Here is a 23,123-nt window from a genome sequence, read left to right on the forward strand (position 1 = left end):
CTTGAAGTTTATCACTATCCTCCTCTCAATTCACTGTAATTACATGTAATCTGCAAATAGGTCATGTGATTATGTAGTGATTATTACAGCTCAGAAACAGGCCGTTCAGTCCTACAGCTCTATTGCCGGTGTCTAACCTTTACACAAGCCTCCTCCCAGCCCTCCCCGTCTAGATCATACAAGGCTACGGGCCAAATGCTGGAAAATGAGATTAGAATAGTTAAGTGCGTGAAGGCTGGCACAGCCACAGTGGGCAAAAGGACCTCGGTTTGTGCAGTAAAACTCCCCAAGACTCCATCTGTATAGCCTCCTACTGCTTTCTCCCTTATGTGCTGAGCAAACTTCCCCTTTAAAGTACCACAGCACTTTGACTCAATTGCCTCTTGAGGTACCAAGTTCCACATTCTACCCACTCTCTGCTCGAAAGGAATTTCTCTGCATTTCCTCCTAAATTGGACGGTGAGCACTGTGACTTCCATTTCTGACCCTCCCCCCCCCCCCCCCCCCAAGTTCTGGTTTCCAGATTGTAACAGTATTTTCGAGAATTGAAACATCCCGGCTGTAAAACCCACATGAACAACACTTGGTGAATAGTAATCGAATGGAATGAAAGCCAACATCAGAGGAAACATTGTAAGTGCAACACCGGATAATCCCTGTTGATTATCATTCACGATCACAAATCACATGCTGTCTTGTGATGGTTGGCTGGCCTGACTCCACCAGCCAGGACTTGGGCGTGTGTTGGCTCCCTAACCCTTTGCTGTCGCTTGGCGGGGGGGGGGCGAGTAGTTATGTTTGGGATTGCAGCATCCGCTTATTTTTCATGGGTCGCACGGTTGGTTGGTCGCAAACAAGAGCAACGAGTTAAATCAGTGGGTTTGAAGAAAATTAGTTTGGAGTCAAAAGAGCCCCCGCCCCGCTGCTCCAAAACATCCCCCGCCCCCCTGCTCCAAAACATCCCCCGCCCCCCTGCTCCAAAACATCCCCCGCCCCCCTGCTCCAAAACATCCCCCTGCTCCAAAACATCCCCCGCCCCCCTGCTCCAAAACATCCCCCCGATTCCCCGAGCGTGGAGGACCAGGAGGAGGAGGAAGTGGGGCGTCCTTCATCCCGATTGGCCTGTCGGGCTGTCCATCACTGCCGCGGCCGCCCAGTCAACAAGCGGGCCCGCCTCTTCTTTATTACGTCACGCGTTTTCCTCCCTGAGGGGGAGACGCTGGCTTTTGCGCGCGCGCGCGCTGACCGGTGCCTGCCCCCCCCCCCCCCCCGCGCGCGCGCCCCCACCGCCCACGTGCCCAGTCCGTTCGGCGCGGGCGGATTTGCCGTTGAGCGGCTTCGCCCCGGTGGCCCTGAGTCAACCGTGGGCCAGCCCGCCAGGTCGGCGGATGGGTGCTCCCGGGCAGCCCGGCTCGCTGTTATGCCCTTTCCTCATCGTTTATTTGCCATTAGTTAGTGGGAAGTACGAAACCGGGAGAATAGAGACTGACAAGGTATCCTTCATTTAAAAAAAATAAAACATTTAGTACTTAAAGACGGTTGAGGTAACGAACGAGAGAGTCTCTTGGCCCTTGGCCTCTCCGCTGTGGGTTGAAGTGTCCAGATTTTTGTTCTCTTTGATTTTGGGATATCAAATGACATGATCTTCCCAACCCTCATTTGCCTATTGCACCTTTTTTCCTATCCAGTTCTGAGAGGGCTCCAGCATGTTCAGGTTGAATAACCATATCCCAGGCTGCGAACTGTTTGTTCCCTTTTGCTTACAAATGGGGTGCTGAAATCAATGTGCTTTTTTTACCCCATCTCTGTTAGGAGTGACACTAAACTTTATCCACCCTTGTCATTTTACTCTACAAAGGGGATCTTGAAATGAAATGAAATGAAAATCACTTATTGTCACAAGTCAGCTTCAAATGAAGTTACTGTGAAAAGCCCCTAGTCGCCACATTCCGGCGCCTGTTCGGGGAGGCTGTTACGGGAATCGAACCGTGCTGCTGGCCTGCCTTGGTCTGCTTTTAAAGCCAGCGATTTAGCCCAGTGCTAAATCTTCAGAGCAATTGTGGGCAGACTGCAAGTCAGCCGTCTACATTCAATCGCTGATCGACATATATGCATCCCTTTAAATTTACTAATTGCAATGGTATGAATTCTCTTATTTGGGTGGCTAGGGAAGCAGTTATAGTTCGATGTCTGGGTTAATGGTCCACTCAATGACTTTAGCTGCTGCATTATGAAGGGTTGCAATGTCACCAGGAATGGGTCTCTTCAGTCTGTGGTCGATGGCCTGACTTGGGTGGCTCCAATCACAAATTGAGCTGTTCTTCAAGTGGCCACTGTCGTGTTGTGTGTTTTGATGTACAAACGATCCAACACGGCTGGAGATGGTGTAACTCAATTTTATTAACTACTCAACTGTAACAACACACTGCTAACTTGGGTACGTGCATTAGCAACTAATCTGTGCACCCTGTCCTATCACTATCTCGGTGAGGCACTCAGCACATGGTGAATGTCTGAGTGGCAGGCTCTGAGCTCGGTGCTCTGAGCTGGTTGCTACTAGAATGAGCGGGAACTGTAGTGTCCCCTGTTTTTATAGTGCGTGTGCTCTCACTGGCGATTGGCTGTGATGTGAGTGCTGGTTGGTCCTACTGCATGTCCATCAGTGAGTGTGTGATTGCACCATGATATGCTGATCTAAATATGACATCCCCCCTTTTCGCAAAGAATATGTGCCTACATGATAATAAATAAAGAAGTGTAGTGAGTGCATCTAATCATGTGTGTGCAATATTTACAACAATATGTACATGGGGCTATACTATATACACAGGAAGGTGCCAGGTGCAGAAACTAACTATGTTACACCAAGAACGAAACAAATGTTATTAACAAACGATAACAAAATCTTAAACAGTATGGCAAAAAGTCTTAAACAGTATGTCAGAACAAGTCAGTGAATCCAATATGAAAAGGTTCATAAATTAAGTCTCTCAGGTGGGCGACGAATTCGGGTTGACCACCTCAAGGGTGGGTCAGGATCCACCGGCTGAGGGCTGGGCCACGGTCGAGTGAGGAGGATGCAGGGTGTCCGGAAGGTCAACAAAGTCCATTGCAGGGACAACAGGAGGGCGTGGCACCGGTGCAGGATCACGTAGCGAGCACGGAACCAGACGAAGGCCACGCCGATTGCGGCGGCGAATAGAGCCATCAGGCAGACGAACCAGAAACGAGCGGGGAGCTATCTGTCGGAGAACCTCAGCAGTAGCCGACCAGCCGCTCTCCGGAAGGTGTATGCGGACATTATCTCCAGGCGCCAGGGCAGGAAGATCAGTTGCCCGAGCATCATGTGCCGCCTTTTGTTGCTCACGCTGTTGCTGCATCCGCCGAAGTACCGGAGCATGGTCAAGATCTGGGACGTGAATGGATGGCACAGTGATCCTGAGGGTGCGACCCATAGGCAGCTAGGTCGGCGACAGGCCCGTGGACAGTGGGGGCGAGCGATAGGCCAGCAAGGCGAGGCAGAAGTCAGATCCTGCATCAGCAGCCTTGCAGGGGAGCCTTTTAACGATGTGGACGCCCTTTTCTGCTTTGCCATTCGACTGAGGATGCAGAGGACTGCACGTCACGTGTGTGAAGTTGTATGAGCTGGCGAAGGAAGACCATTCCTGACTCGCAAAGCAGGGGCCATTGTCTGACATCACGGTGAGCGGAATGCCATGGCGAGCAAAGGTCTCTTTGCAGGCCCGGATGTCAGCCGATGACGTGGTGTCGTGCAGGCGTATGACCTCTGGATAGCTGGAAAAGTAGTCGATGATGATGTAGTCCCTGCTGAGTGCATGGAACAGGTCCACGCCCACCTTCGACCAGGGGGACGTGACCAACTCATGGGGCTGATGGGTCTCACGGGGTTGTGCCGGCTGAAACCGCTGACAGGTGGGGCAATTGAGCACAGTGTTAGCAATGTCCTCACTTATTCCCGGCCAGTACACAGCCTCTCGGGCCCTCTGCCGGCACTTCTCAACACCGAGATGGCCTTCGTGCAGTTGTTCTGAGACAAGCTGGTGCATGCTGTGTGGGATCACGATGCGGTCCAGCTTCAGGAGGTCACCATCAATGACTGCCAAGTCGTCCCGAACGTTGTAAAACTGTGGGCATTGTCCCTTGAGCCACCCGTCCGTCATGTGGCGCATCACACGTTGCAGAAGGGGGTCGGCCACAGTCTCACATCGAATGTGGGCCAGGCATGCATCAGTGGCCGGCAGATTGGCATAAGTGAAGGCTTCATGTACGTTGACTTGGCAAACAAACAACTCAGGGTCAACGGCGTGTTGACTGCCCTGGATAGAGCGTCTGCTATGATGAGGTCCTTACCGGGGTGTAGACAAGTTGAAAGTCGTACCTCTGGAGTTTGAGCAGAATACGCTGGAGGCGAGGGGTCATATCATTGAGGTCCTTTTGAATGATGCCAACCAGCGGGCGATGGTCAGTCTCCACAGTGAACTGGGGAAGGCCATACACATAGTCGTGGAACTTGTCAACGCCAGTCAACAGGCCTAGGCACTCCTTCTCAATCTGCGCATAGTGCTGCTCTGTGGGGGTCATGGCCCGTGATGCATAGGCGACTGGGGCCCATGATGAGGCGTCATCCCGTTGCAGGAGGACCGCCCCAATGCCGGACTGGCTGGTGTCAGTCGAGATTTTCGTCTCCCTTGCAGGATCGAAAAACGGCAGTACCGGGGCGGTGGTGAGCTTGACCTTGAGTTCCTCCCATTCATGCTGGTGGGTGGGAAGCCACTGGATTCAGTTGTCTTCCTGACAAGGTGCGGGAGAGCTGTAGTGTGTGAAGCAAGGTTAGGGATGAACTTCCCCAGGAAGTTGACCATTCTGAGAAAGCGTAGCACCGCCTTCTCGTCTGTCGGCTTCTACATGGCCATGATGGCTGCCACCTTGTCGGCATCCGGCCGCACCCCCAACCGGGAGATGTGGTCCCCCAGGAACTTAAGCTCGGTTTGTCCAAAAGAGCATTTGGCTCGGTTAAGACGCAGGCCCTGGTCCCGTATCCGTTTGAAGACACGCTGGAGGCAACTGATGTGCTCCTGCGGTGTGGTGGACCAAATAATGATGTCGTCTACATAGACGTGCACCCCTTCGATGCCCTCCATCATCTGTTCCATGATGCGATGGAACATTTCAGAGGCCGATATGATGCCAAATGGCATCCTATTGTAGCAGTATCTGCCAAATGGAGTGTTGAAAGTGCACAGCTTCCTGCTGGACTGATCCAATTGAATCTGCCAGAAGCCCTTTGAGGCACCAAGCTTGGTGAACATTTTTGCCCGAGCCATCTCGCACGTGATCTCCTCACGTTTAGGTATGGGGTAGTATTCCCTCATTGTGTTGCGATTTAAGTCTTTCGGCTCTATACAGATCCGGAGCTCGCTGGAAGGCTTCTTGACGCACACCATGGAGCTGACCCATGCAGTTGGCTCCGTTACCTGGGAAAGCACTCCTTGGTCCTGAAGGTCCTGCAGCTGCTGCTTGAGGCGGTCCTTGAGGGGTGCTGGGACCCTGCGAGATGCGTTAACTACCAGGGGTGGCATCCTGTTTAAGCCGGATTTTGTACATGTAGGGCAGTGTGCCCATGCCCTCGAAAACATCCTGGTTGTGTGTGAGGATTGAGTTGAGCTGCGCCCTAAAGTCTGAATCTGGGAAATCGGACGTGCCTTCTGGAGAGAGAGAGAGTGTACATACCGAACGAGGTGGAGGATTTTGCACACCTGTGCGCCTAGCAGAGAGTCCTTTGAGGAGCCCACGATTTTGAAGGTAGTTTGGCTTTACGTGAGTTGTGTGTCACTTTGAGCTGGCACACATCCCCGTGGCGGGGATGATGTTGCCATTATAGTCAACGAGTTGACAGTTGGATGGCAGAATAGGTGGTTTAACCGTCAGGGTCTGGAATGCTGACCATGCGAAGAGATTGGCGGAGGCACCAGTGTCCAGGTGGAATCTGATCTGGGATCGGTTGACAGTCAGGGTGGCACACCACTCGTCGTCCGGATCAATGCTGTGCACTGACAGCGGCTGGTGCTTTCGACTCGGGGACAGCTTGTTCTTGTTGATGACAGCAACGCGGAAGGGCTCCCTGTCCTCAGTGTCACTGATGATGTCTTTATGATGTCGGGATCGGACTCGGTGAACGTGGGTTGAATTGCCCAAACGTTTCTGCGAGGCTGGTTAAATGGGTACGAGTTGGCAGGCTGAGCTGCTCGACAGCAGGCAGCATAGTGGCCCAACCTGCCACAGTGTAGGCATTGTCGCGCTTTGGCAGGACATTGCCGCTTTAAATGGGCGGAGCCACAGTTGCCGCACTTCGTGACGCCAGTGCGTTCGTTGTGCCACCGCGCATGTGCGGTGCGGTCTTGCGTAGTGCGCGCCTGCGCATCGCGTTCCTCTGCGTTAGTGTCCCCTCTTTTGGCGCGTACAAGCGCGGGAGGCCTCGGAAAGCACGCGGAATGGCCGGCCTCCTCCAGGCCGCGGACCGGAAGCTACTCGATCATCTGGACCCGCTCCGCCTTGTGGGGCCCGTGCCGCACCATTTCGGCCACCTGGATGTGTGAGTACCGGCTGGTGGCGTTCTCATGCAGGACGCAGGTCTCGATGGCAATCACCAGGGTGAGCTGCTTGACCCGAAGGAGCTGCTGGCGCAGGGTGTCCGACATGACCCCGAAAACTATCTGGTCGCGTATCATGGAGTCAGAAGTGGTCCCATAGCCGCAGGACTGCGCGACGATGCGGAGGTGTGTTAAATAAGACTGGAAAGGTTTGTGCTTACCCTGCAGGCGCTGCTGGAACAGGTACCTTTCGAATCTTTCGTTTACTTCAACGCTGAAGTGTTCGTCGAACTTCAGGAGGACCGTCTTGTATTTGCATTTGTCCTCGCCGTCCGCAAATGTAAGGGAGTTAAAGATATGGATGGCATGTTGCCCCGCCGTGGAGAGAAGAAGGGCAATCTTCCTGGTGTCTGATGCATTCTCCCTGTCTGTGGCCTCGAAGAGCTGGAAGCGCTGCTTGAACAGTTTCCAATTGACCCCGAGATTGCCAGTGATTCGGAGCGGCGGCGGCGTGTTGATGTTCTCCATGGTGCAGGACGGCGGATTGCTGATACGTTGCAGGTAGGTCTCACAGTCGTTGGTTTGCGTCCACTTCTGGTATCATGTCGTGTTGGATGTTCTGTTGTACAAACGATCCAACATGGCTGGAGATGGTGTAACTCAATTTTATTAACTACTCAACTGTAACAACACACTGCTAACTTGGGTACGTGCATTACCAGCTAATCTGTGGACCCTGTCCTATCACTATCTCGGTGAGGCACTCAGCACATGGTGAATGTCTGAGTGGCAGGCACTGAGCTCGGTGCTCTGAGCTGGCTGCTGCTAGAATGAGCGGGAACTGTAGTGTCCCCTGTTTTTATAGTGCGTGTGCTCTCACTGGTGATTGGCTGCGATGTGTGTGTGCTGGTTGGTCCTATTGCATGTCCATCAGTGTGTGTGTGATTGCACCATGATATGCTGATCTAAATATCATGACAGCCACATCTTGGGGCAGCACGGTGGTGCAGTGGTTAGCACTGCTGCCTCACAGCACCGAGGTCCCAGGTTCGATCCTGGCTCTGGGTCACTGTCCATGTGGAGTTTGCACATTCTCCACGTTTTTGCATGGATTTGGCCCCCCCAATCCAAAGATGTGCAGGGTAGGTGGATTGGCCAGGCTAAATTGCCACTTAATTGGAAAAAATGAATTGGTAATCTAAATTTATTTTAAAAATGTGGCCACATCTTCCTTCGACCATCCTCAAGCAATCTTCCCTGGCCTATCCTCAAGAATGGGCCTCCAGAATTTCTGTGGATGGTTCAAACTTGGGACTTCATCATTTGGGTCTGTTACAGCTGGTTATGTTTGCAGTCAACTGACGTCCGGTGGCACATTTGGTGGCTCCCGCTCAAGGCATTTTTTTTTGTCTTTTCCCTGCCCGAAGAACAGAGTTTTTGAGGGCAAAAGGTATAAGAGTGCCTGGGGAAGGTAATACTCCTCTGGTGTGGCTGGTGCATGGATCAGCGCAGTGCCAAGAGAAAGAAAGTGCTGTTGGAGCAGGAGAGGTTTTGTGGTGTGCCACAGGGAAAGATGGCAGAGGGCAAGGGGGTTGTGCTGCCTGCCCAGTGGTAGACAGAACAGTTGGTGGAGTTCCTGAATGATAACTTTTGGCAACAGAGGAAAGAGGCCCTGGAAGACCTAGCCAAGGTGGTGGAACTTCTGAGATCTGGGATCAAGCAAGTGGAGCAGAGACTGGAGTACCAGGGCCTGTGATCGAGAAAGTGGAAGTGGCAACGGGGGAGCACGAGGTGTAGTTGGCCTCATTGGTGGCTGAGATGAGAGTGATGTGGGAGAGCCAGAAATAGCTAAGATGGAAGACTTGGAGAAGGCAAAACGTAAGTATTGTCGGGATGCCTGAAGGCATTAAATTGTGGAGGCCACGGTGTATGCTGGGGGTTCTTTGATCGGCCCTTGGAGGTGGACCAGATGCCCAGGGTGCTGAGGAGGCCACAGGCAGGCGAACCGCCGAGGCGATGGTGGTGCGGTTGCACCACTTTCTTGACAAGGAGAAGATCCTTCGATGGTGAGGCAGACCAGGAAATGTACATGGGAAGCGAACGAGCTGCCGGTGTACCAGGAGCTGTGGGTGTGGAGCTGGTGAAGAGGAGGGCCGAGTTTAACCGTATTAAGGCTGCCTTCTTCAAAAAGGGGGTGAAGTTTGGGTTACTGTGCTGGCCCGCCTGTGGGTGACTTTTCAGAAGCAAGAGTTTTATTTCGACAAGCCAGAGGAGGCGATGGAATTTAGAAGGTACAATGAACTGGGGGGGGGGACATTGAACTTTGGAGGAATTTTGTGTGTTCTTTAAAGTGTTTGGTGATGGGTTTACGGGGACAGGTTTTGATGGGGAAGCAACAATGGTGAGTGTGCTTTTTGTTACTCTTGAGGGATGGATGGTTGGGGGGGAGGGGAACTGGAGGAAGGAAGGATGGTTGGAGGCCTTGGGCGGGGGCTACCATGTATGTGGGTGGGCTAGTTAATGGGAGTGAAGTGGAGAGTTGTAAGGAGGAAGGTGTGGGGGATCAAATCTCAAGTTCAAATTTGACCTCTTCAAGCGTCAAAAATTCCAGCAGGTCCCCCGCCACACCAGGGCACAGGATCCGTCTTCGGACGATCAATTTTGACTCCGCGCCCGTCTCCAACCCCGGCTGGTCCGACACCCCGAATAGGGCCTCCTGAGGGCTCGGGTCCAGTTTCACGTGCACCACTTTAGAGATTACCCTAAACACCACCTTCCAGTAACCCAGCTTTGGACAGGACCAAAACATATTAACGTGGTTTCCAGGGCCCCTCCTGCAACATTCACATACATCTTCTACCCCTCAAAGAGCCAGCTAATCCTCGCCCTTGTAAGGTGTGCTCTATACACCACCTTCAGCTGTATCAGCCCAACCTCGCACACGAGGTGGAGGTGTTCACACTCCGGAGCACCTCACACCAGAATGCCTCCTCCATACCCTCTCCCAATTCTTCCTCCCACTTTGCCTTGATCCCTTCTAGCGGCGCCTTCTCCTCCTCCAAAATAGCCCCTTAAACTGCCGATACTACTCCCTTCTCCAGTCCCCCTGTCGTCAGCACCTCCAGCAATGTGGAAACCGGCTCTATTGGGAAGCTCTATCTCCTTTCTGGCAAAGTTTCGAACCTGCATGTATCTAAATATTTCCCCCTGCTCAAGCCCATACTTCGCTCCCAGCTCCTTCAATCCCGCAAAACGACACCCAAGAAACAAATCTTGTAATGTCCTAATTCCTTTCTCCTCCCATCTCCGAAAATTTCCATCCCACTTCCTTGGCTCAAATCTATGGTTCCCCCCAAACAGCATTTCCCTTGACCCTGCCCCCAGCCCGAAGTGCTGTCAAAACTGCGTCCAAATTCTCAACAAATCTATTACTACCGGACTCCCTGAGTATCTCCCCGGGGCCGTCAGGAGCGGCGCTGTCACTAGCGCCTTCAATCCCGACCTTACCCAAACTCTCCTCCATTCGGACCCATTGGGAGTCAACCCCTCTGACCCAGCTCCGCACCTTCTCCACATTCGCCGCCCATTAATAATACATCAGGTTCGGAAGACCCAAACCCCTAGCTTGCCTTCCTCTCTGTAGCGGCACCTTTTTCATTCTGGCCACCTTCCATCCCCATATGAACGAGGTAATCATCCCTTCAATCTCTCCAAAAAATGCCTTTGGCAGGAAAATCGGGCGGCATTGAAAAATAAACAGCAATCGCGGCAGCACATTCATTTTAACCTCCTGTACCGGACCCGCCAGTGACAGAGGGAGACCATCGCACCTGCCAGATCAGCTTTCACCCTCCCCACCAAACTAGAAAGGTTGTACCTACGGAGCCCCCCCCCCCCCCAACCTCGAGCAACCTGCACCCCCAGGTATCTAAAGTGAGTCCCTGCCTTACAGAATGGCAACCCCCCCATCTCTGCCCCCACCCCTGGCCGAGACACCACAAAATAGTCACTCTTGTCTAGATTTAATTTGTACCCTGAGAAAGACCCAAACACCTGAAGCAGCTCCAGTATTTCCCCTATTGACACACTTGGTTCCAACACGTATAATAACAAGTCATTGGCATGTAAGGACACCCTATGCTCTATCGCCACCCCCCCCCCCCCCACACCCCCAACCGTACTATCCCTTTCCATACCCCCGAACATCTTAATGCGATGGTCAATGGCTCAGTCGCGAGTGCAAACAGCAGGGGGGATACAGGACATGCCTGCCTAGTCCCACGGTGGAGAGGAAAGTATTCTGAGCTGATGTTATTTGTGCGGACACTGGCCCTCGGCTCCTTATATAATAGCTTTACCCAGCCAATAAATCTAAGTCCAATTCCAAACTGCTCTAGAGCTGCTATCAAGTACAGGGGGGGGTGGGGGTTGCTGACATTGGTGCAGTCGGGCTGGCGCAGTTTGGAAGAGATCGTAGACGGTGGACATCCGAGGGCGGGCATGGAGGGTCGCGTGATGCGGGATGGGGGCTGGCTCAAAAAGGGATATGGCTGATCAGCAGGGGGAAGGGGACCAGGCTGGTCATGTGGAATGTGAGGGGGCTGAATGGACTGGTTAAACGGTCATATATGTTCACGCATCTGAGGAGTTTGAAGGCAGGCGTGGCTTTTTTGCAGGAGACGTATCAGAAGATAGGGGACGAGACAAGGCTAAGAAAGGGATGCGTGGGACAGGTGTTCCATTTGGGGCTGGATATGAAGACGAGCGGGATGGTGCTGTTGATTAATAAGCGGGTTGCATTCAAGGTGGGGAGTATCCTGGTCGATCCTGGGGGAGATATTTGAGGGTTTGTGGAAAGTTGGAGGAGAAGCCGGTGATTCTGATAAACGTCTATGCCCCGAAGTGGGATTATGTGCATTGACTGATTCGGGGAGGGGAGATGGAAATTTTAATACTGTTATAGACCTGAGCTTGGACCGGTCAAGTCCCAAGTCGTCAAGATTGTTGGCAGTGGCGAAGGAGTTGAGAGGTTTTATGGAGTGCATGGGGGGGGGGGTGGACACATGGTTGTTTGGGAGGTTGACGGCGAAGGTGTTTTCATACTTCTCCCATGTGCACCGGGTGTACTCCTTTTTAACTTTTTTGTGCTAGACAAGATGCTGTTGGCGGGTGGCCGACTCGGAGTATTGTGGAGTCCACGCGCTGCATTGGGTGGATTTGAGCATGGGCGGGTGGATTTGCCTTCCTGCGTGGAGGCTTGATGTGGGATTGCTGACAGCACTGAAAACGGTAGTTGGGGGTGGGGGTGGGGGGGGGGGGGGTCTATATCAATTCAGGCGCATAGGGAAAAGAGTGGGAGAAGAGGGCAAGACTGGTGGACGAGATTTTGAGGGTGAATGGGATTATCGGAGGCGCTGGAGGCAGGGCTATTGAAGGAGAGGGAGGCTCCAGATGGAGTTTGGGCTAGTTTCTACGGGGAAGACGGTAGGGCAGTTGTGGAAGGCCAGAGGGGCAGCATATGAATAAGGGGAGAAGGCAAGAAGGATGCTGGTCCATCAGTTGAGAAGGCTAGTGGCGGCAAGGGAGATTGGTAGAGATAGGGATGATAAGGGCAAGGTGGTGATTGGCTCAGAGGTGAATGGTGTGTTTGGGGCGTTTATGAAGGCTTTACGAGTCGGATCCCATGGCCAGAGGGTGGGAGGGGATGAGGCAGATCCTGGATGGGTTGGATTTTCCCAAAGTAGAGGGGGGGCTGGTTCAGGGACTGTGGCCCCAATTAGGCTGAGGAAGGTGATGGGGTATGGGGACGATGCAGGCAGGGAAGGCCCTGGGGTCGGACTGGTTTCCGGTGGCGCACTTCTTTCCCCTTTATCAGAGTTATAAAGCCAAAGCGCAGAGTGGACAGAGCAAACCTCTAATCCATCTCCTTGCCTGCTCAAAAAAACAATTTAAATTCAAACTGAATCCAATTCAACGTCCCCACAAGAGAGACATATCAGATCCAGGCATTACACCTGATCTCTTGCTCGATTTTAGCCAAAAGGCCGAGAAACGATGCGCGGTGGAGTTCTCTAAAATGTTTGGGATGGCCCTGGGGCCACTGCTGATGAGGGCGTATAATGAAACAAGGGAGAGGGGGAACTCCCCCCTACATTGTCACAGATTTTCCATCTCCCTACATTGTCACAGATTTTCCATCTCCCAGATTTTAAAGAAAGATAAGGATCTGGTGTGGCTCGTAAAAATATCATTATTGAACGTGGACGCCAAGTTATTGGCGAAGGTGTTGGCTTTGTGAATTGAGGACTGTGACCCGGTGGTGATAGGCAGAGATCAAACGGGTTTTGTGAAGAGGAGACAGTTGTTGGTGAATGTGAGGAGGTTCCTCATTGTAATCATGATGCCTTTGGAGAGGCAGGAGGTGGAGGCAGTGGCGATAGATGCGGAGAAGGCGTTTGGATGGAGTGAGAGTACCTGTTGGAGGTGCTGGGGCGGTTCGGGTTTAGGCGGAGGTTTGTAGATTGGGTCCGGCTGTTATATAAGATGCCGGTTGAGAGTTGCAGACGAACCAAGTGAGTTTTGGTACTTTGGGCTGCATTGTAGAACGAGGCAACGGTGCCTGCTCTCCCCATTGCTCTTCCCTTGGCGATAGAGCCGCTGGCAATAGCATTTAGGGCATCGAGGGACTAGAGAGGGATTGAGCATGGGGGTGGGGGGGGGCGTGGGGTGGTGGAGTTGAGCACAGGGTCTCATTGTATACAGACGACCTGTTGCTGTATATTGCGAACCCGGTGGGCAGCATCGGAGGCATCATGGGGATTCTGGGAACGTTTGGCCGGTTCTTGGGATACAAATTGAATATGGGAAAAAGCGAGGTGTTCCCGAATGAGACTAGAGGGCAGGAAAGGAGGCCGGTGGAGTTGCCGTTTAGGGTGGTGGGGGTGAGTTTTAGATATTTGGGTGTCCAGGTAGCATGGAGCTGTGCGCAGTTGCATAAGCTGAACATGGCTCGGTGGAGCAGATGAGGGCCGTCTTTAAGAGGTGGGATGTGCTGTCGCTGGCAGGGCGGGTGCAGACAGTAAAAATGATGGTGCTGCAAAGGTTTCTGTTTGTGTTTCAGAACGTTCCAATCTTCGTCCCCAAGTTGTTTTTTAAGAAGGTTAATGGATTGATATCTGGATTTGTGTAGGTGGGGAAGACCACGCGGTTAACAAGGGCTTTCTTGGAGAGGTGGTGGGGGAGAGAGGGCTGGCGCTGCCGAATACGATGAATTACTACTGGGCGGCGAATATTGCTATGATGAAGTGGGCCGTGAGAGAGGCGATGGATGGAGGTAGCATCGTGTAGCGAAACGTGTTTGAGGGGTTTGTTGCTGGTTCCTCTACCGTTCTCGCCAGCCAGGTTCTCCATGAGCCCAGCGATGGTATCATCCCTAAGAGTGTAGGGGCAGTGGTGACAGCATCTGGGGCTGGAGGGTGCCTCGGTGTAGGCACCGATCTGCGATAACCATGGGTTTGCAATGGCGGGGCTGGATGCGAGGTTTCGGGAGTGGCGGTAGGCAGGGATCGCTTTGGCGATCTGTTTACAGGGGGAATGTTTGCGAAGTTGGAGGAAGTGAATGAATTGCACAGGGGGAATGGTTTTAGGTACCTGCAAGTTCGGGACTTTATAAGAAGAGAGCTGCAGCCCTTTCCTGGGCTGTTAGCCCTGGGGTTGCAGGACAATATGTTGTTGTAGGACGAAATAGGGGAGACGAAGGTGTCTGATGTATATAAGGAGTTGATGGATTGGGAGGGAGCCCCAGTGGGGGATATTAAGTGTAAGTGGGAGGAGGAGCTGGGAGGGGAGGTGGGAGCTGAGATGTGGGCAGAGGCCTTACAGAGGGTGAATGCGTCCTCGTCAGGTGTGAGGTTAAGCCTCATCCAGTTCAAAGTGGTACATAGGGCTCATACGATGGAGGCAAGGATGAGTAAGTTCTTTGAGGGGGCGGAAGATAGGTCTGTGCAGGGGAGGGTGCGTAAATCACGTCGCTATGTTCTGGGCGTGTCTAACATTGAGGGTTCTGGTAGGGGTTCGCGGATGTGATGTCCAAGGTGCTGGGTCTGGAGGTGGTCCCGAGTCCAGAGGTGGCGATATTCGGGATTTTGGAAGACCCGGGAGTCCAGGGGCTGAGCGAGTCCGATGTTTTAGCTTTGACTACCTGATAGCCCAGAGACAGATCTTACTGAGATGGTGGGACTCGGAGCGGCCGACAGCGGGAGTGTGGGTGAATGACCTGGCGGAATTCCTGAGATTGGAGAAGGTTATAGTCACCTTGAGGGGTCGGTGGGTGGGTTCACCTGGAGATGGAAGCCGTTTATTGATATCTTTAAGGAGATTTGAGAGGTCAGCATTGGGGATGGGAGGGTTGGTAAGGGGGTTAAAATAGGGTGGGGAGGTAAGGTGGTTAAAATGGGGAAGGTGGGATGTGAAGAGCGGTTGGCGTCAGGGGAGTGGGGTGGAGTTGATGTTGGCTGTTTATTGAGTTGTTTGGTTGTTCTTCTGATTTTGTTTGTATATATATAAATGCCTTGAATGAAAATATTTTTTTCAATGTTTGCAGTCAACCAGGAGGTGAATGTACTGTAAATAAATCAGTCTATCTGGGAAAGTGTGTCATATGTTTTGGGAGGGGTAGGTTATTTTTTGACCACTCCTCCTTTCTTGAGAATTCTCTCCATGTTATAATCAAATGGTTGGTTGTCCGAGTCTGCGTTTCAATTTCATGTGATAGATGCCAATTGGATTATATAAAGGTGCATTTAATTGATAGTTGCTATATAACCGGCAAGCAGAGGTGAAAGGGTTTAAGATGAATTATGAAAATAGAATGGAAGGCAAGACCCTCTTAAGGGAGAATCACTGGAAGATGGTATCTCCATTTAGTAACTTGATGAGTGGTCTCATCTTCACCTACTCAGTGTTGGCAATCAATAAATCTATTTGACTAGGCACTTGCTGGGAGCTGTCCTCCCTATCGTCAGGTGCTGGTGAGCACAAAAGCAACCTGTGAGAATAGTTGAGCCTTATGAAGTAGTTTGCATGTTTAATCGTAAAGTATTTGTTTTGATAAAATATGGTCCTGGAGCTATATAACAACCCTGTTCAGTCTGCAAAATGTGATACATTAGGTATTGTAAAATTTTTCAAGGTCAGTGTTGTAATATACAACTATGATCAGAAATAAATGTAAACTCAATATATTTGCACCTACAAAATGCCCAGCAATGCACAATCTGACTGTTCTCAGTTAACGAGAATGCAAATGTTATATTCCCTGTTTTGTTATGCTCTTGACGTAGCATAAGCTGCTTGCTTGATGTGCACCCTGATAAAGGAAGGTTCAGACTTGGAGATAGCTTTAACACGTTTATTAAACTGTTAACAATTCTCCTACTTGGATTCGACCCTCCTGTTAATCCTTCTATAGCTACTCAGACTGACGAACCAGCCTGCTACAAGCCACGTGATGGGTGTGATGTTCAATCAACCCTGTGTCTGTACTCACTGAGTGTCTCCACTGGAAAGAGACTGAGCATGTGTGATGTGTCCTTTTATATGGGTTGGGGTAATGCCCCCCTGTGGTAGTGTCACCTCTGTGTGTATCGTGACTGCCCATTGGTCGTGTCCTATCTTACTGACCTATTGGTTGAATGTCTGTGTGTCATGTCTCTGGTGCTCCCTCTAGTGTCTAGCTAGGTGTAGTGTATTTACATTAACCCCTTGTGTATTTACAGTGATGCATATAAGACCATAAGACATAGGAGTGGACATATCACCACATTCCCCAAACAGGTCAAAGGATGAGGACGATTCCTCGTCACCTCCATGGAATCTGAACTTTCCCGGTAACGGGGGGGGGGAGGACTGGGGCTTCCCTTAAGGTCGAGGAGGGAGACCCTTTGGGGAATGGAGAGTTTGATTGTTTTACTAATAAACCTTGTTCATCATTTTCTACCTGCTGTTTCATGCGTGCTGCTTTGGTGGATTCAACGACAAAGTGCTTACCTCCACTATCAACAAAAAGTTTTCCAACTGAATACATACCTTGTCTTGTGTGTGACCGCTATACTTTGTGCATTGAGGCAAATAAAACTGCAGTTCTGTATCTGTCTCAACCAAGAACCACCACCAGGAACTGCTAAATTGATGGGGATTGTCTATGGTTCATAAATCAATACTGGGAAATATTATGAAGTTACTCACATACTGATGTCTTCACACAAGTTGTGAACAGGCAGAAAAGGAGCAGTTTCACAGACATCTGAAATCAAATAGAATATTATATGTTTTTCACGATTCATGTTTTTACTAGTTACGTCTCTACGAGGCCTTATGGCGTAGTGGCAGCATCCCTCCTGCTCGACCAGAAGCTCCGGGTTCGAGTCCAATGCCAGGTCTTGTTGGCTATGGAATATAGTCTTGTTCAATGGGCTGATAATTAGCTCGGGTATCCTTCCACCATTTTCCCCACTATTCCCTTAAAGGGTAAAAAACAGTACCGGTGTGAAGATACACTAAAACAAAATGTCCCTTTATAAAGGGGTCATATTGCTTGTTTTCTTTGGGTTGAAGGCAGAGTGTAATTCAGTATCTCTTTATTCATTGACGAAAAGAGACCAGCTCATTGGACTGAACTAATTATATGACCACTGAACAATTATACTCTGATACTATTCTACAGATGGGGAACCATCACAAGATGGCGCCGGATCGTGACGACTCTCTGCGAGCTCTCCCTAACAGATCCCCTTTTTACTTATCTTACAATCGTTCTAATCTTTTAAAATTTAATTCTATGATCTTGTGCTGTCCTATTATGTATTTTCTTTTATTTCCTTTTCTTTTCATGTACTCAATGATCTGTTGAGCTGCTCGCAGAAAAATACTTTTCACCGTATCTTGGTACACGTGACAATAAACAAAATCCAAAATCCAGTTGGTTGCTGCTAAGTATGGATTTAAAAGTAATCACGTGTAAGGGATTCCATCTTGCCTCGTGTCAGGTACTAAACTCTGTTCCCAGGTTGCTCGAGGAAATATTGACAGCAGCTTTACCATTTGCAAGGCTCATTGGAAGAAGCATCAGTACTGGAACTGAATTTGAGAAGATAAAGATCTGAATGGATTCCCTCTGCCACCTCTCACAAATCCACCTTCCAAATTAGTGACACAGCATGTAGAGTAGGAATCTGGTGATGAGAATGTTGACCATGTCTATAACTTGGTTTTTGAGCTATTGTGGCAGTTGAACTCTTCTGAACAGAGTTTCTGGATTATGTTGCCACCTGCGAGCAGAGTTGTGGTTTTATATTCAGAAGATAATTTCTGTGTCTGTCGGAGGATTGAAATCTTCACCCTGTTTCCAGGTCTTGACAGAAGGTAAGGGTCACATAAAGAAAGCTTAAAAATCGTGAAACACAGCAAAAGGGGGGGAGGGGTCGAGGCGGGTGGTGATTGGATTGGATTGGATTTGTTCATTGTCACGTGTACTGAGGTACAGTGAAAAGTATTTTTCTGTGAGCAGCTCAACAGATCATTAAGTACATGAAAAGAAAAGAAAATACATAATAGGGCAACACAAGGTACACAATGTAATGTCACTGGACTACCCTCAGAAATGGCCGAGCAAGACACTCTGTTTATGGGCAATAAATGCTGGCCTTGCCATTGATGCCCGTATCCCAGAAAAGAATAAAGGAAAAAAACAGGTATACAGAAAAAGACCAAAAGAGAGAAATAACAATGTAATAATACTGAAAGGGAGGTGTACAGAGCGTGACTTCCATGCAGGTTATGTCAGAAATTAAGCATGTAGAATGGGAAAAAAGCAACAGCTACAAAGAGAACGTAAGCTGGTCAATGAATCAGAAAGAAGGAAATAGAGACACAGGTACAGAGAAGAGAGTGAGGCACCAAATTTTACTTTGAGAACCTCAGTAAAGGATAACCAATTCAAATAAAAATATTGTTGCTGAACGGCATAATAAAAGTATAGAACAGATGCACTGCATTTGAACATCTGCAGTTGATTTGTGTCCTGAACTGTTAAGAAGCTCAAACTTTTCTGTGAGGTTGGGAACTCCAATTCCCAATGAACCTCGGGCATTGGCCAGGGAACTGGCTGGATATACACAATTTGGATATTTCACTCTTTAGGCTGAGGACTGGGCTTGCTTGGCTACGCGTAAAAAAAGTGTGAAAATCCAGCTCAGGTGACCAGGTGTTGAGCACCATAGTTAAGTATGTACCCTGGGGAGGGGGTTGGGGGGGGGGGGGGGGGGGGGGGGGGGGGGGGAGGTCCCAAGAAGTGTTCCAGAGGCAGGACAAGATGCAGTAACAGGTCTCAATTGAGTTGTGAAAATGAACAAATAGGAACAGGAGTAGGCCATTCAGCCCCTAGAGCCTGCGCTGCCATTTAATGAGTTCATGGCTGATCTGTGGCCCAACTCCATAGAACATAGAACAGTACAGCACAGAGCAGGCCCTTCGGCCCTCGTTGTGCCGAGCATTGTCCGAAACCAAGATCAAGCTATCACACTCCCTGTCATTCTAGTGTGCTCCATGTGCCTATCCAATAACCGCTTGAAAGTTCCGAAAGTGTCTGACTCCACTATCACAGCAGGCAGTCCATTCCACACCCTAACCACTCTCTTGAGTAAAGAACCTACTATATCTCCCACCCTGAATCTTATAGTTATGCCCCCTTGTAATAGCTACATCCACCCGAGGAAATAGTCTCTGAACGTCCACTCTATCTATCCCCCTCATTATCTTATAAACCTCTATTAAGTCGCCTCTCATCCTCCTCCGCTCCAAGGAGAAAAGCCCTAGCTCCCTCAACCTTTCCTCATAAGACCTATCCTGCAAACCAGGCAGCATCCTGGTAAATCTCCTTTGCACCCTTTCCAATGCTCCCACACCCTTCCTATAATGAAGTGACCAGAACTGCACACAATACTCCAAATGTGGTCTCACCAGGGGCATGTATAGTTGCAGCATAACCCCACGGCTCTAAAACTCAAGCCCCCTGTTAATAAACGCTAACACACTAGAAGCCTTCTTCACGGCTCTATCCACTTGAGTGGCGACCTTCAGAGATCTGTGGACATGAACCCCAAAATACCTCTGTCCCTCCACATTCCTCAGAACCCTGCCATTGACCCTGTAATCTGCATTCAAATTTTTTCTACCAAAATGAATCACCTCGCACTTGTCAGTGTTAAACTCCATCTGCCATTTTTCGGCCCAGCTCTGCGTCCTATCAATGTCACTTTGCAGCCTACAACAGCCCTCCACCTCATCCACTACTCCACCAATCTTGGTGTCATCAGCAAATTTACTGACCCACCGTTTAGCCCCCTCCTCCAAGTCATTGATAAAAATCACAAATAATAGAGGACCCAGCACTGATCCCTGTGGTAGACCACTGGTAACTGGTCTCTAGTCTGAAAATTTTCCATCCACCACCACCCTCTGTCTTCTATGTGATAGCCAGTTACTTATCCAATTGGCCAAATTTCCCTCTACCCAACACCTCCTTACTTTCTTCATGAGCCGACCATGAGAAACCTTATCAAACGCCTTACTAAAATCCATGTATACGACATCAACTGCTCTACCTTCATCTACACACTTAGTTACCTCCTCAAAGAATTCAATCAAATTTGTGAGGCAAGACCTACCCTTCACGAATCCGTGTTGACTATCCCGGATTAAGCTGCATCTTTCCAAATGGTCATAAATCCTATCCTTCAGGACCTTTTCCATTATCTTCCCGACCACCGAAGTAAAACGAATTGGCCTATAATTACCAGGGTCATTCCTATTCCCTTTCCTTGAACAGAGGAACAACATTCGCCACTCTTCAGTCCTCTGGCACTATCCCCGTGGATGAGGACCCAAAGATCAAAGCCAAAGGCTCTGCAATCTCATCCCTCGCCTCCCAAAGAATCCTTGGGTATATTCCATCTGGCCCAGGGGACTTGTCGACCCTCAGGTTTTTCAAAATTGCTAATACATCCTTCCTCAGAACATCTACTTCCTCCAGCCTACCCACCTGAATCACACTCTCATCCTCAGAAACATGGCCCCTCTCCTTTGTGAACACTGAAGAAAAGTATTCATTCAAAGCCTCTCCTATTTCTTCTGACTCCATGCACAAGTTCCCACTACTGTCCTTGACCGGCCTTACCCTCACCCTGGTCATTCTTTTATTTCTCACATAAGAGTAAAAAGCCTTGGGGTTTTCCTTGATCCGCCCCGCCAAGGACTTCTCATGCCACCTACTAGCTCTCCTAAGCCCTTTTTTCAGCTCATTCCTTGCTACCTTGTAACCCTCAAGCGACCCTACTGAACCTTGTTTTCTCATCCTTACATACTCTTCCTTTTTCCTCTTGACAAGACATTCAACCTCTTTTGTGAACCATGGTTCCCTCACACGGCCATTTCCTACCCTGCCTGACAGGGACATGCCTATCAAGGACACACAGTATTTGTTCCTTGAACAAACTCCACTTTTCATTTGTGCCTTTCCCTGACAGTTTCTGTTCCCATCTTATGCTCCCTAATTCTTGCCTAATCGCATCATAATTACCCCTCCCCCAATTATAAATCTTGCCCTGCTGAACTGTTCGACCGATAGAGGTTCCAATCAATATTTAGAAAGTTAAAGTCACCCATGACAACTACCCTGAGACCTCCATACCTATCCATAATCTGTATAGCAATTTCTTCCTCCACATCTCTATTACTATTTGGGGGCCTATAGAAAACTCCTAACAATGTGACCGCTCTTTTCCTATTTCTAACTTCGGCCCATATTACCTCAGTCGGCAGATCCCCTTCAAACTGCCTTTCTGCAGCCGTTAAACTATCCTTGATTAACAATGCTACTCCTCCACCTCTTTTACCACCTTCCCTACTCTTACTGAAACATCTATATCCCGGAAAGTCCAACAACCATTCCTGTCCCTGTTCTAACCATGTCTCCGTAATGGCCACAACATCGTAGTCACAAGTATCAATCCACTCTCCAAGTTCACCTACCTTATTCCGGATGCTCCTTGCATTGAAGTAGACACACTCCTGCGACCTTGATACCCTCCTCAGTACCTCACTACTCTCGACACTGGCTTCTGGACTACAGCTCGTTTTCTCAGCCCCCTGACAAATTAGTTTAAACCCCCCCCCGAAGAGCCGTAGCAAATTTCCCTCCCAGGATATTGGTGCCCCTCAGGTGCAAACCGTTCTGTCTGTACAGGTCCCACCTTCCCCAGAATGTGCTCCAATTATCCACGTACCTGAAACCCTCCCTCCTACACCATCCCTGCAGTCACGTGTTTATCTGCACTCTCTCCCTGTTCCTCACCTCACTCGCACGTGGCACTGGCAACAAACCAGAGATGACAACATAGTTTGTCCTGGCTCTCTGTTTTGTTTGCACTGAGTGCTGAATTTGGTGCATTTTGAGTGCGATAGTGAGAGTTTGGTGACCGAGGGAGTATAAGGCTTCATTTTTATCTAAAGTTTAGTCTTTCTTTTATTTAGTTAATTAACTTAAAAGTTGCTGTTTGGTTTAGAAGAAGGTGAATTTTCAATCAGCTTTAAACAGGCTTCTACTTCTAGGCACTTGCAGCTGGAGCTTGTTAATTAGTTAATTGGATTAGGCCAGTTTTTCAGAGGCTAGATTCACAGTATAAAAGTGATCCCCTACAGTGCAGACTTTGTTTGCACTGAGTGCTGAATTTGGTGCTTTTTGAGTGCGATAGTGAGAGTTTGGTGACCGAGGGAGTGCTGAATTTGGTGCTTTTTGAGTGCGATAGTGACAGTTTGGTGACCGAGGGAGTTAGGTGAGGAGGGAGTAAGGTGCTCCTTTCATTTTGTTTCCGACATTTCCGCAAAGAGTGCGAAGAGAGCCAGGAGTTTACAGGAAGTGTAGCTGACTGGGAGCAGAGTCGGAGGGCGGAGATCTAGTTAGTCCACACAGCAGATATATTCTGTAAGGTAAGAGGGGATGGAGGCTAGGCCAGTTACATGCTCCTCCTGTAGGATGTGGGTGGTGAGGGATACCACCGGTGTCCCCACTGACTATACCTGCGGGAAGTGCACCCAACTTCAGCTCCTCAAAGACCGTGTTAGGGAACTGGAGCTGAAGCTGGATGAACTTCGGATCATCCGGGAGGCAGAGGGGGTGATTGAGAAGAGTTACAGGGAGGTAACCACACCCAAGGTACAGGACAAGAATAGCTGGGTTACAGTCAGGGGGAAAAAAACAAACAGGCAGACAGTGCAGGGATCCCTCGTGGCCGTTCCCCTTCAAAACAAGTATACCGTTTTGGATGCTGTTGGGGGGGATGACCTACTGGGGGAAGGTCCTAGCGGCCAGGTCTCTGGCACTGAGTCTGGCTCTGGGGCTCAGAAGGGAAGGGGGGAGAATAGAAAAGCAATAGTTGTAGGAGATTCAATGGTTAG

At 49.9% G+C, this 23,123-nt stretch overlaps 1 protein-coding gene across 1 annotated transcript in view; it reads left to right on the forward strand.

Annotated features, from left to right (window-relative positions):
- The first annotated feature begins 1,388 nt into the window (after positions 1–1,388).
- The window catches only part of LOC140389477 (transmembrane protein 145-like), a 73,133-nt gene continuing 51,398 nt past the window's right edge, over positions 1,389–23,123 (forward strand). Inside the window, exon 1 of the mRNA XM_072473608.1 lies at positions 1,389–1,493. Coding sequence (XP_072329709.1) covers positions 1,389–1,493 — 105 coding nt within the window. The remainder of the gene's footprint in view (positions 1,494–23,123) is intronic.

The sequence above is a fragment of the Scyliorhinus torazame genome, chromosome 14, assembly GCF_047496885.1.
Source record: "Scyliorhinus torazame isolate Kashiwa2021f chromosome 14, sScyTor2.1, whole genome shotgun sequence".
Lineage (NCBI taxonomy): Eukaryota > Metazoa > Chordata > Chondrichthyes > Carcharhiniformes > Scyliorhinidae > Scyliorhinus > Scyliorhinus torazame.